Below are 13,138 nucleotides of genomic sequence, written 5' to 3' on the forward strand. Positions count from 1 at the left end.
GGGAAGTCTTCCTTGCTGATTAAAAAACAGGGAAAGGTTACAAAACCTCAGTGAATACAAGTTAGTCCTGATTACTGGAAGGCTAATTGTTTTAGATGGAGCTCTACTTCAGAACCATGAAAACTATCCTAATCAAAATATAGAAGACCCAGGCTCTCCTACCATCTCTGGCATTTAGGAGATGTCTTCACAAAGTCACTTAAACTTTCTGAGCCTCTTCATCAGAGATTAAAATACTGTTATGAGAATCAAATATGATTAATATGATTAAAAATTAATGTTATTTTTATGTTAAAATGAAATCTCTTTTAAAAAATTGGTAAAAGGGGGAATCTCTGGGTGGCTCAGCGGTTTGGCGCCTGCCTTTGGCCCAGGGCGCGATCCTGGTATCCCGGGATAGAGTCCCGCATCGGGCTCCCTGCATGGAGCCTGCTCCTCCCTCTGCCTGTGTCTCTGCCTCTCTCTCTCTGCGTCTATCATGAATAAATAAATAAATCTTTAAAAAAAAAATTGGTAAAGGGACGCCTAGGTGGCTCAGCAGTTGAGTGTCCGCCTTTGGCTCAGGTTGTGAGCCGAGGGTCTGGGATTGAGTCCCACATCGGGCTCCCCACAGGGAGCCTGCTACTCCCTCTGCCTAGGTCTCTACCTCTCGTGAATAAATAAATAAAATCTTTCTAAAAAATAAAAATAAATACTTGGTAAACAGTAGGGTCATACATAAATAAAATACTAAATCTATACATTAGACCAATACTGTATATTTCTTATTTTCTTCTTCTGGTCATCTTTGTGCATCAAAAGAGGTTAGAATAAAAGGTAAAAATTAAAAAACTTTAGTGCCTCATTAGCAATACAAATATAAAACACAGGATAATGGAACAATAAGTTAACCTAGCATTTTTGGACAATTTGAATTTACCCACAGTACATGGTTGACCTTCCCTTCCGCTAATTACAAGATATGATCAAAAGTAGGGGGCGCCTGGGTGGCTCAGTGGTTGAGGATCTGCTTCTGGCTCATGATCCTGGAGTTCCAGGATCGAGTCCCACATCAGGCTCCCAGTGAGGAGCCTGCTTCTTCCTTTGCCTCTCATGAATAAATAAATAAAATCTTAAAAAAAAAAGAAAAAGAAAAAGATATGATCAAGAGTAGAACAAATAGGACAATAAAGATAGAAAAAAAGCATATATACATACTGGCAACAGTACCACTGAAGCACTTGGGGCAAGTTCCAAATCCAGTAATTTCTTTTTATAATCTTCTTTGGTAAATTCCCTCCGAGGAAACATAGTTGCTAGTGAAAAATTACCATAAGTGTTGCCAACAGTCTGTAATATAATAAGTTTTAAAACTTTACAAAGATGCCTTTTTAAAGTAAGATATTACACACCCAAATGCATCTAAAATGACTGCTTTAATTTAAACTGCCTTAATTTTAAAGTTCATTCAGGGGCAACTGAGTGGCTCAGTTAAGCATCCAACTCTTAGTTTCACCTCAGGTTGTGAATCTCAGGGTTGAGATCGAGCCCTGTGTCAGGCCCTGCTCAGTGCAGACTCTGCTTCAGATTCTCTCTCCCTCTCCTTCCCCCTCCCCCTCAGTATGTTCATGCTTTTTCTCTCTCAAATAAATAAGATCTTTAAAAAAAAGTTCATTCAAATGTAAACTCACAAAACCTTTATAAAAACTTTGTGCTTCAAAAAGTAGCTCAAAGCTATCAAATCCAAATATTACCAAAAGCTTTTACAACTCAAAAATGACCACAAAGTAGCAAGAATATAGTTCCTAAAACCATCTAAATAAACTGAATAAAAATGAACAGTTATGTATCTTTTAAATATCCCTGCAGTTTGCCACTGGTTTTTACTATACTTTGGCAAACTTACATTACTATCTCTCTGATACACATTTGAATTATAGGCATTGCCTATTATAAATCTGGAATAGTCCATAACTTTCCTCATATATATATAGCATTAGGAGTTACACGTCTTCCTTGTCTCAAAAAAAATAAATGGTCCGTAATCAATCCATGCTACACGCACAATCCCAAATCCAGGAACCTACACTGGGCAGCAACATGGTCACTTTCATGATTTTAAGTCACCTATACTTGTAAAATCTTAGACAACTGTTTCTCTCTCCCTAGAAGATTCCAAAGAAACAGACTAACACTTTTGTTTTTTGTTAACTTTTTTCTTCTACTGGAGGTCATATATTTATCTCTCATTGTTCTCACTCTAACATGAGGACATAAAAAACACAAAAATTAGATTACTGAGATAAAGTTCTAATAGAACTGATGCAAAGATTTTTTTCTCAAGTGGCTTCCTCTTCACTTACCTGTGGCAGAAGTGGTAAGACTCAGACCAGGAGTAAGTACTCCCTTTTGGGAGGCCCCAAGTGGGACTCCAAGGCAAAAGAAGAATAAAAGAGCTACTGGGGGTTGGTTCCACTGTAAGATTAGGGAAAAAGAGTTTTTAAAAATGTTTTTACATTGCATAGCCCAACTGACCAGTGGAGGAAGGCAGACAGCTTTTTAGGTGTCTTCTCAGGATCCGTAAGTGAGACAGCAGACTAAATAGGGAAATGAGGTCAAGGGGAAAAATCTGAATCCTACTTTTAACCTTGAAAAACTACATGAGACAAAGAGTAGGGCATACGATGAGCCTAGATCCTAAAGGACACCTAATGCCTAGATTCCATTTTGAAAAGGACTCAATCAGAGAATAAAAACTACATTTGACCCATGAACAACATGGGTGTGAACTGTGTGGGCCCCAAAGACATGGATTTTTTTATAGTACAGCACTCTAACTGTAAGTTCTCTTCTTTAAGATTTTTCTAACATTCTCTTTTGTTTGTCTAACTTTATTGTAAGAATACAATACATAATACATATAACATACAAAACGTGTTCGACGGTTATTGGTAACACTCCTGGTCAACCGTAGGTTACTAGTATGGTTCAGTTTTTGCATACGGTATAAGATATACATGGATTTTTGACTATGCAGAGGGTTGGCAACCCTTAATACCCACACTGTTCAAGGGTCAAGTGTAACTGGAAATTACTCGTATCTTATTTTCTAAGATATAAAATTTCACATCTACTCAGAATTAAGGCCAAATTCCGGAAGTAAATTCCTGAAGATACTTATTACCAAGTAAAGATTACTGATCTTTAGGTTTGGCCACCTGGCAGATGGCAGGAAAATGGCATGCCCCAAAGTGACCTACAGAAAATGTGAAGAGAAAGGAAGAAAAACTGTATCTTTTAACAGGTGACAACTTCCTCAGATTAGATCTTTGGAAAATCATTTGCAAAAGCAGAAAGTTTTCCAAAGCCTACTGCAAATCCCTATTTTTGTGCAACAAACAGATATGCTTTTCCTATATGGCACTAATACCTGATGGAAGCTCCATAACACCCCAGAGGTGTCTGGTGCTTCCCTCCTGGAGATAAGTCATGACTTACACTCCACACATCATGTTTGGACATTTTCTCCTCCTACATTTTAGTAACCCATTTATTCATCTACTTTTACTACAATTCAAGACAAGACATAAATTTACCTGTGCAGCAAACTGCCTTGCTTCTTCTAGAGGAGCATCAGAAGGGAACTGATTTGTAAAGGAAGAACCATCAGGGAGACGAAACTGGATTCTTGCAACAGTGCTATGAAAAAAAAAATTTTTAAATCGACATCTTACGTATTCTCAAACAGTATCCCTAAAAGAGAAAATGGAAGTGAAAGTAGGTTTTCCCCCACAATGTCAGGCCTCTTCATTTATTATTTTTTAATAATAGCTTAATCAAGATCTAATTCACATAGCATAAAATCCACTCTTTTATTTTTTAGAGTGTTTTATTTTCAAGTAATGCCTACATCCAACGTGGGCCTCAAACTCACAACATCAAGATCAAGAGTTGCATGCTTCACCAAGTGAATTTTAGTTCACTCTTTTAAAGCACACAACTTATTGGTTTTTATTATAGTCATAGTTGTGCAACCATCACTTTTTAATTCCAAAACATTCCCATCACCCTAAAAAGAAACCCTGAATCAATCAGCAATTGCTCCCTACTCCTCCCTCACCTAGCCCTTTGGCAAGCACTAATCTACTGTCTGCCTCTATGAATTTGCCTATTTTAGGCATTTCATATAATGGGACACAGAATGTGTGACTTTCTGGTAACTGGTTTTCATGCAGCACTATATTCTCAAGGTTCAACCATGTTGTAGTATGTGTCACCACTTCATTCCTTTTAATTGCTGAATAATTCAATATTTATAATCCCATTAAGTGGTACACAGAAGGGTTGCAAAGTGTCCACATCCTTGCCAAGATCTATTGTTCCTTCTTTAAATTTAGGCATCCTGGAGGGCATTAAACAGTATCTCATTGTGATTTTAATTTTCCTTGAGCATCATTTTATACGGCTTACTGACCATTTGCAGATCTTCTCTGGAGAAATGTGTATTCAAATCCTTTTCCTATACTTAAACTGGGTTGTTTGCTTTTAATAAAGTTATTAAAAATGACTTCTTTTGTATTCTAGATACAGGTCTCTTATCAGATATATGGTTTGCAATTATCTTCTCAAATTCTGGTGGCTATCTTTTCACTTTCTTGATAATGTCCTTTGAAACACAAAGTTTTTAGGGACACCTGGGTAGCTCAGTGGTTAAGAATCTGCCTTTGGCTCAAGTCATGATCCCGGGATCCTGGGACTGACTCCCACAGGGAGCCTGCTTCTCCCTCTGCCTCTGTGTCTCTCATGAATAAATAAATAAAATCTTGGGGGGGGGGGCGGGGAGGGAAAGAAACACAAAGTTTTAAATTTAATTTTGATGAAGTACAACTTCTCTACTCCTTTCTTTTGTTGCTTGTGCTTTTGGTGTCATGTTTAAGAATCATTCCCTTTTCCAAGATCACAAGATTTTCTCATTTTTTCTAAAATTTTATAATTTTAACTTTTACATTTGAAGTAGATGATCCATTCTGTTAATTTTTATTTTTTATTTATTTAACTTAAAGATTTTATTTATTTTAATCTTTTTTTAAAGATTTTATTTATTTATTCATGAGAAACACACACACACACACACACAGAGAGAGAGAGAGAGAGAGAGAGAGAGAGGAAGCAGGCTCCATGCAGGGAGCCCGCTGTAGGACTCAATGGGGACTCCAGGATCGCGCCTTGGACCAAAGGCAGGTGCCAAACCACTGAGGCACCCAGGCATCCCCTCTATTAATTTTTAATATGGTGTGAGAGAAGGGTTCAAAATCATTCTTTTTGGATGTGTCCAAGCACCATTTATTAAAGAGCCTATTCTTTCTCCATCATAAATACATGGGTTTTTTTTTAAGATTTTAATTTTTTATTTAAATTTGATTTAATTAACATATAGTGTATTATTAGTTTCAGGGGGTAGAATTTAGTGATTCATCACCTGCATATAACACCCAAGGCTCATTACATCAAGTGCTCTCCTTAATGCCCATCCCCCAATTACCCCATTACCTACCCAGCTCCCCTCCATACAGTTTGTTCCCTATAGTTAAAGGTCTCTTATGATTTGCCTTCCTCTGTTTTTATCTTTTTTTCCTTCCCTTCCCCTAAGTTTATCTGCCTTGTTTATTAAATTCCACATACAAGTGAAATCATATAGTATTTGTCCTCCTCTGACTTATTTCACTTAGCATAATACCCTTTAGTTCCATCCATGTTGTTGCAAATGGCAAGATTTCATTCTTTCTGATGGCTGAGTAATACTCCACTGTATATGTATTCACATCTGCTTTATCCATTCACCTGTCAATGCACATCTGGGCTCTTTCAATATTTTGGCTATTGTGGACATTTCTACTATAAATATTGGGGAAACGCATGGGTTTATTTCTAGAGACTCAATTCTGCTACAGTGATCCATATATACTTATGCCAATAACACATTGCCTTGGTTACTCTTATCTTTGTTTTAAAATTAAAAGTCTTCCAACTTTGTTCTTCTTCCAGATTATTTTGAATATTCTGGGTCCCTTGCAATTCTGTATGAATTTTTTACGCAAAATTTTTGGCATAAGAATCACCTGGGATTTTAACAAGGATTGTGTTGAATCTACATATCAGTTTGGGGAGTACTGCCTTTTTTTTTTTTTTTTCATTTCACCTCTTAAGCCCTTTTTGTCTTGCCATCCTAACAATACACTATTTTTTTTAAGATTTTATTTATTTATTCATGAGACACACACACACATACACACACAGAGAGAGAGAGAGGGGGGGGGGGGGAGGGAGAGGCAGAGACATAGGCAGAAGGAGAAAGCAGGCTCTCTGAAGAAGTCCGCTGTGGGACTCAATCCCAGGACTCCAGGATCATGACCTGAGCCGAAGGCAGACACTTAACCGCTGAGCCACCCAGGCATCCTGCCATCCTAACAATATTAAGTCCTCTGATCTATGAACACAGAATGTCTTTCCCAGTATTTACGTTTGCGTTGTTTCAAAATGTTTTCTCATTCACAAAGTCTTACACTTTCATTAAATATAATCTTAAATATTTTATTACTTTTGGAAAATAGTTTTTATTTTATTTATTTTTTAAAAAATATTTTATTTATTTATTCATAAGAGACAGAGGGGGGGGGCAGATACACAGGCAGAGGGAGAAGCAGGCTCCATGCAGGGAGCCTGACATGGGACTTGATCCCGGGTATCCAAGATCACGCCCTGGGCTGAAGGCGGCACTAAACCACTGAGCCACCCAGGCTGCTCTGGAAAATAGTTTTTAAAAAGTAGTTTTAATTTATGTTGTGAACTCTGTCCTTCATTGGTTGGTACGGCTGACAGAAAGGTTCATATAAACATTTACTGTCTCCTTTAACTTCACCCTTCGGCTCCCCATACCCTTTGCTTTTTCTCTCATATTCTCTTCCTCCTTCCTCTACTAGTACATATGCAACAAAAAAGGAAGGGAGTATTTATTTCCCCAAACTCTACCAACTAAATAAGGACTGAGAAATCATGATTATAAAATAAATGTAATAAAAATTGAAAAAATAAGAAAGATAAAAAGTTTTCCCGTGGTGTCTGACTGGCTTAATCTGTGAGCATGCAACTCTTGATCTTAGGTTTTGAGTTCGAGCCTCAAATTGGGTGTGGAGATTACTTAAAAATGAAAACTTAGGGATCCCTGGGTGGCGCAGCGGTTTGGTGCCTGCCTTTGGCCCAGGGCACAATCCTGGAGACCCGGGATCGAATCCCACGTCAGGCTCCGGGTGCATGGAGCCTGCTATTCTCTCTGCCTGTGTCTCTGCCTCTCTCTCTCTCTCTGTGTGTGACTATCATAAATTAAAAAAAAAGAAAAAAAGAAAAGAAAAAAGAAAACTTAAAAAAACAAAACAAAATAAAAGTTTTTCTAATTACAAAAGTAATGCTTGTTGATTTTCCAATATAGAAAATATAGAAAAGTACAGTGGCATGTAGGTGGTTTAGTCGGTTAGGAATCTGCCTTCAGCTCTGGTCATGATCTCAAGGTCCTGGGCTCAAGCCCCAAATCTGGCTCCCTGCTTAGTAGGGAGTCTGCTTCTCCCTCTCCCTTTGCCCCTAACCAGCCCTGCTCATGCATGCACACTCTCTTGCTCTCAAAGATATATAAAACCTTCAGAAAAAAAAGTACAGAAAATACTAAACATAATCCAACTAGGATGTACTGGAAAATCCTATTTTTGTCTTTACAACATATTTTTGTTTCTGGAACTGTCTTATCCCTGTCACCTGTCATTCATTCTGATATGATTAGCAGTAACATTTTCCCCACCTCCTCACCACAGAAGTGGGCATGTCAACTCCTCCAACCAGGAGCCAATTTAAGCAGATTCAGGGATTGATCTGAAGGTGGCCACATCAGCCAAATAAGGCCAATCAGAATTCTCAGTGGATGATATGAGCTTTGAGAGTTCTTCCTCTCTGGGATCAGGGGGCTCAAGATCCTAAAGATGCCAAGAGGCCCTGGGTTCACCTGATCTCATCATAAAAGTTTATCTGAGAATGAAGCTAAAACAGGAAAAAAAAAGAAACCCAAGAGATTAAAAGAGAGAGAGAGAAAAAATGGTATCTTTTAAATCCCTGGACCTAGCTATGTCTAACCAAAATCCATCAATGGAAATCCCAACTGCAGAGCCAATGGATTCTTTCTTTTGCTTAATCTTATTTGACCTGAGATTCTCACAACTAAAGAATCCTAATACATCATTTCAATGTATGTGTTTTCTGTCTTTTGAAAATTGATTTCTTTTTTTTTTTAAAGATTTATTTATTTATGATAGAGAGAGAGAGAGAGAGAGGAAGAGAGAGAGAGAGAGAAAGAGAGAGAGAGAGAGAGAGAGGCAGAGACACAGGAGGAGGGAGAAGCAGGCTCCATGCCAGGAGCCTGACGTGGGACTCGATCCCGGGACTCCAGGATTGTGCCCTGGGCCAAAGGCAGGCGCTAAACCGCTGAGCCACCCAGGGATCCCCTGAAAATGGATTTCTTGAACTTTCTTTTAGAAGTGATTTATTTAGTACTGTTACACTGTACATTCACATTCAATGACAAATACCACTGGCAACTGCCACACTGGTCATTACGTCCTATTGGAACTACTTATAGCCACAGCACACAACAGTGTTAAAAAAGCAGCTCACGACTGCTATTCTCAGCGGCCTCGTACACACATATAAGTTAGCAGGAAATAAAGTACCTTCTTTCTCTTGTAGAAGAGTCTCTTTTGACTTCCATTTCTGCCTGTTTGGCCTGCAAAGCAGCAGCTTTAGCAGCTTCTACTTCTTCTTTTGTCTTTGCAAAACGAGCTGCTCTCTCCGCACGGTCCTTTAAAACAGGTATTAGACACCAATTATCTTTCATTGCTAGAATGATCTGTTCACACATTTCTTTTTTTTTTTATTTAAAAAAATTTTTTTTAAATTTTTTTATTTATTTATGATAGTCACAGAGAGAGAGAGAGAGAGGCAGAGACACAGGCAGAGGGAGAAGCAGGCTCCATGCACCGGGAGCCCGACGTGGGATTCGATCCCGGGTCTCCAGGATCGCGCCCTGGGCCAAAGGCAGGCGCCAAACCACTGCGCCACCCAGGGATCCCCTGTTCACACATTTCTAAACACAAGGAACAAACATAAAAGTACATGAGATTCTTAAAGCCACCTGTAAACTTTATTACTCTGGATCTGTTACTTTTTAGTTTTATTAACTGTCAGAGACTAGAGAGTTGTTTATTAAACAAACAAGGACTTGACTTTGGTTACTATTGTATCATCAGAGCCTGGAAAAAAGTCTAACACACAGTAGGTAATAAATATTTGTTGCCTAAACAAATGAAGAACATTAAGGTTGACATGGCTTTCATATGTATTACAACTGCTTATTTCTAAAAGCAGTTGTTGTAAAGCCATCCTAACTTCCAACTTGATTTGTCTTAATGTTCTGAATGTCCCAAAAAAGAACAGTTGTGACTACAGAAGAATAGAAGAATGCTATGTAACCACTTCCTTACTTTTTTTCTAGGGATTTCTTTTTTTTAAAAGAAAGGCAGAGTGCCATATGCAGCACCTCATCTGGATGTATTTGAGTCTTAAAAGCCTAACTACATTCTCTGATAAATGGACCTTGAGAGCTTGTGTAGACATTTTAGCAGGGGAGTGCAGGTTCAGCAGGGACACACATGGAGCAGTGAGAGGAAGGGGACATGTTCCCCAGCCAGTTCATGTCAAACCAACTCTGGCAATCAATGGCATGACAGGTGTGGCAGCCAGATCATCCTCACATCCCTAGAGAATTTTTGAAAACTATCTTTTGACTACTGATAAATTCATAACATAGAGAAAAGTTACTTAGAAAAAAAATCAATTTTAATCTTTTATCAAGTTTTTGTTTTAATTTCAGTATAATTAACATATATTGTTATATTAGTTTCAAGTGTACAATATAGTGACTCAACAATTCCATACACCACTTGGTGTTCATCCGACAAGTGCACTCCTTAATTTCACCCATTCCCCCACCACCTCCCCTGTGGTAACCATCACTGTGTTCTCTATAGTTAAGAGTCTGCTTCTTGGTTTCTCTTTATCCTTTGCTCATTTGTTTTGTTTCTTAAACTCCAGATATAAGTGAAATCATATGGTATTTGTCTTTCTCTGACTGACTTATTTCATTTAGCATTATACTCTCTACCTCCATCCAAGTTGTTGTAAATGGCAAGATTTCATTCATTTTATGGCAGAATGATATTCCGTTGTACATATACACAACTTCTTTATCCAATTTCAATTTTTAATGTGTATACATACATGTGTGTATATACAGACATATATATAAGTATACATATAAAGATATATAAATATATATGTATATAATTTGTATAAATTAATTTATTTTTAGAGGAGGTAAGGGGCAGAGGGAGAGAGAGTGTCTTAAAAGCAGGCTCTAAGTCAAGCATGGAGCCCAACATATGGCTTGATCTCACAAGCCTGAGATCATGATCTGAGCCAAAATCAAGAGTTCGCCACTTAATTGACTGAACTGCCCAGGCATGTCCCAATTTTTTTTTTTTTTTAAGATTTCATGATAAAAAAGAAAAAAAGATTTCATGTTATTTACGAGAGAGACAGCAAGAGGACAAGTTGAGGGGAGGGGCAGAGGGGGGAGAAGCAAGTTCTCACTGAGCAGGGTGCCTGATGCTGGGCTCCATCCCAGGACCCTGGGATCATGACCAAAGGCAGTCGCTTAACAGATTAAGCCACCCAGGCACCCCCTCAACTTTAATCTTAATTATATTTTATATTTTTTTGGAAGAGGGGGAGCAGCAGTGGAAAGAGGGAATTTTTTTTTTTAATATTTTATTTATTTACTCATGAGAGACGGGGGGGGGGGTGCAGGGGGGGGCAGAGCAGAGACACTGATGGAGAAGCAGGCTCCATGCAGGGAGCCTGACGTGGGACTCGATTCCGGGTCTCCAGGATCATGCCCTGGACTGAAGGGGGTGCGAAACCACTGAGCCACCAGGGCTGCCCTGAGAGAGGGAATCTTAAGCAGGCTCCACACCCAGCTCAGAGCCCAACAGAGGGCTCAATCTCACAACCCTGAAATCATGACCTGAGCTGAAATTAAGAGTTGTCCGCTTAACTGACTGAGCCATCTGGGTGCTCCTTAACTGTATTTTAATATACAATTTCTACTAAAAGGAAGCTGAAAATTGGTACTATATGAGTCACTAAAATTTACTATTTCTGTGTGCATGGCCTAGTAGTAAACCAAAAAATCACTGAGTGTAGAAAAACAACTGCACTAGAGTCAAGCATTAAAAATAAACTTATTACTCACCAATGCAATCTGTTGTTTTATACGCTCTCGAGCAGCTCTATCTTCTGCCTTTTCTCTGTTTCTTTCCTCTAACATTCTTTTTGTTAATTCTTCTTCTTGTTTTCTTTTATAATCCAACATTTCCTTCCCAGTTTTTCTCCTCTCAATTTCCTTCTTTATTTCTCTCTAAATTAAGAAAAAGTAAGTCTTATGAGCTCAAAGACAACTTATTAATCTGCCTTAGAAATTATTTTATATGCAGGGAAAGCTGGTTGTGGGGCACATCTAAAAGGAATTAAAAAACTTCATAAAATGTAAGGGTCTAGAAGAATTTATAACAGCATGGGTTAATGGTCGAACATCTGTCAACTTAAAAAATTCTTAGCTAGTGTTTCTATTAAGGTTATGATGTAATTTGAAAAAAGAATTACAGGTCTTCAGTTTGTAAAGTAAATGTTACCCTCTAAGGACACAAAACAGTCATTTCTTTGGCATAAAGAACTGATAACTTTCTGATATTCGAACCTCATAAATGGTGCACCAGAATGTGGAAACATCAGAGGAAAAAAATCAGCAAAGTCTACAAATTTATTTTGCATAAAAAGGCACTTAAGAATTTCATCTGCATCAAATTCATACAATTTTAATTCAATTCCCTTTCTTCTTACTGTAAAAGACTCACTGTAGAGGGAAAAAGATGGGCCAGCTTATTCCTAGCAATTTTCAATAAAGCAGAAAAATGGTCCTACTACGGAAGCCAAGTACTTCCCTTCACTGTGCTGCAACAGTCAACTGAAAACAGGAAGCCATCCTAGTCTGCCAAATTGAGTAGGGAGTCAAACATTCCCTCACTTAATGGAAGAAGTAAAATGAGGATACACATAAATTTTACCTGTTCCTCCTCTTTCCTTTTCTCTTCTCTCCTTTCCTCGAGTTTTTTAGTGAGTCTGTATGTAAAAAGTAGTACATTAATGGAGATACATCTTATTAAAATAATAATACTTATTATTTATATTTATAAAAATAAAATAAAAAACATCTGGGAGATTCCTTTTGCTGAAACAACTGGGAAACAAAGTAATAAACAAAAAAAGCTCCTTAAAGCAAAGCAACAACTCATCTGCCTGGCTGCTGGCCCCAAGAGAAACCCATAATCAGTGAGTGGGAGCCTATAAGAAGCCTAGTTCCACCTCCTACTTAACCATTAGTTCTCCTTCCCCCTACCAATATATCTGATATTGATTTAAAAATATACATATCCATCTTCAATAAGTACATAATTTAATGAGGTACAAATGCTTTCCCCCTTACACAGCGGTAAACAGCAACATAGCACAAGTTGTTAAAAGTAAAAGCAAAGAAACTGAAGGTTAGCATTTATAAAAACTGATTATACCAAACATTTATAAAAACTGATAATACCAAAACTGATTCCCAACTGTAAGGTCATCAATTAAAAACTAACAATTATGAAAGGAGACAGTAATTAATGGCTGTACAACCTAGTGCATACATTAAAATCCAATTTTTTGATATGTAAATTACCTCAATTTTTAATCATTAAAGGTACTATCTCAGAGGAATTTCAGTTATACTGGTGTAAGTATCTGCTAAACTTAGTCAAACAATATGAGCCAGAAATTAAGGGAGTGCTCAAAGAATGATGGGGACATACATCAAAGAACGAAGAGGATGTCACTAGCAAATCTATAGCCATATGTGCATCAAAAAAGAATAAGAGATAAGAACTGTAACACAGGGGAAAAAAAG

The 13,138-nt window shown here is 37.8% G+C and overlaps 1 protein-coding gene across 1 annotated transcript in view; it reads right to left on the reverse strand.

The window, feature by feature from the left end:
• Window positions 1–13,138, reverse strand: part of UBXN4 (UBX domain protein 4) — a 47,552-nt gene that overhangs the window by 3,572 nt on the left and 30,842 nt on the right. Inside the window, exons 7-11 of the mRNA XM_055316101.1 lie at window positions 12,261–12,315; window positions 11,390–11,554; window positions 8,751–8,878; window positions 3,576–3,678; window positions 1,198–1,329 (exon numbers count right to left, since the gene is read on the reverse strand). Of these exons, the coding sequence (XP_055172076.1) occupies window positions 1,198–1,329; window positions 3,576–3,678; window positions 8,751–8,878; window positions 11,390–11,554; window positions 12,261–12,315 (583 nt within the window). The remainder of the gene's footprint in view (window positions 1–1,197; window positions 1,330–3,575; window positions 3,679–8,750; window positions 8,879–11,389; window positions 11,555–12,260; window positions 12,316–13,138) is intronic.

Source organism: Nyctereutes procyonoides, unplaced genomic scaffold, assembly GCF_905146905.1.
Source record: "Nyctereutes procyonoides isolate TBG_1078 unplaced genomic scaffold, NYPRO_anot_genome, whole genome shotgun sequence".
NCBI lineage: Eukaryota > Metazoa > Chordata > Mammalia > Carnivora > Canidae > Nyctereutes > Nyctereutes procyonoides.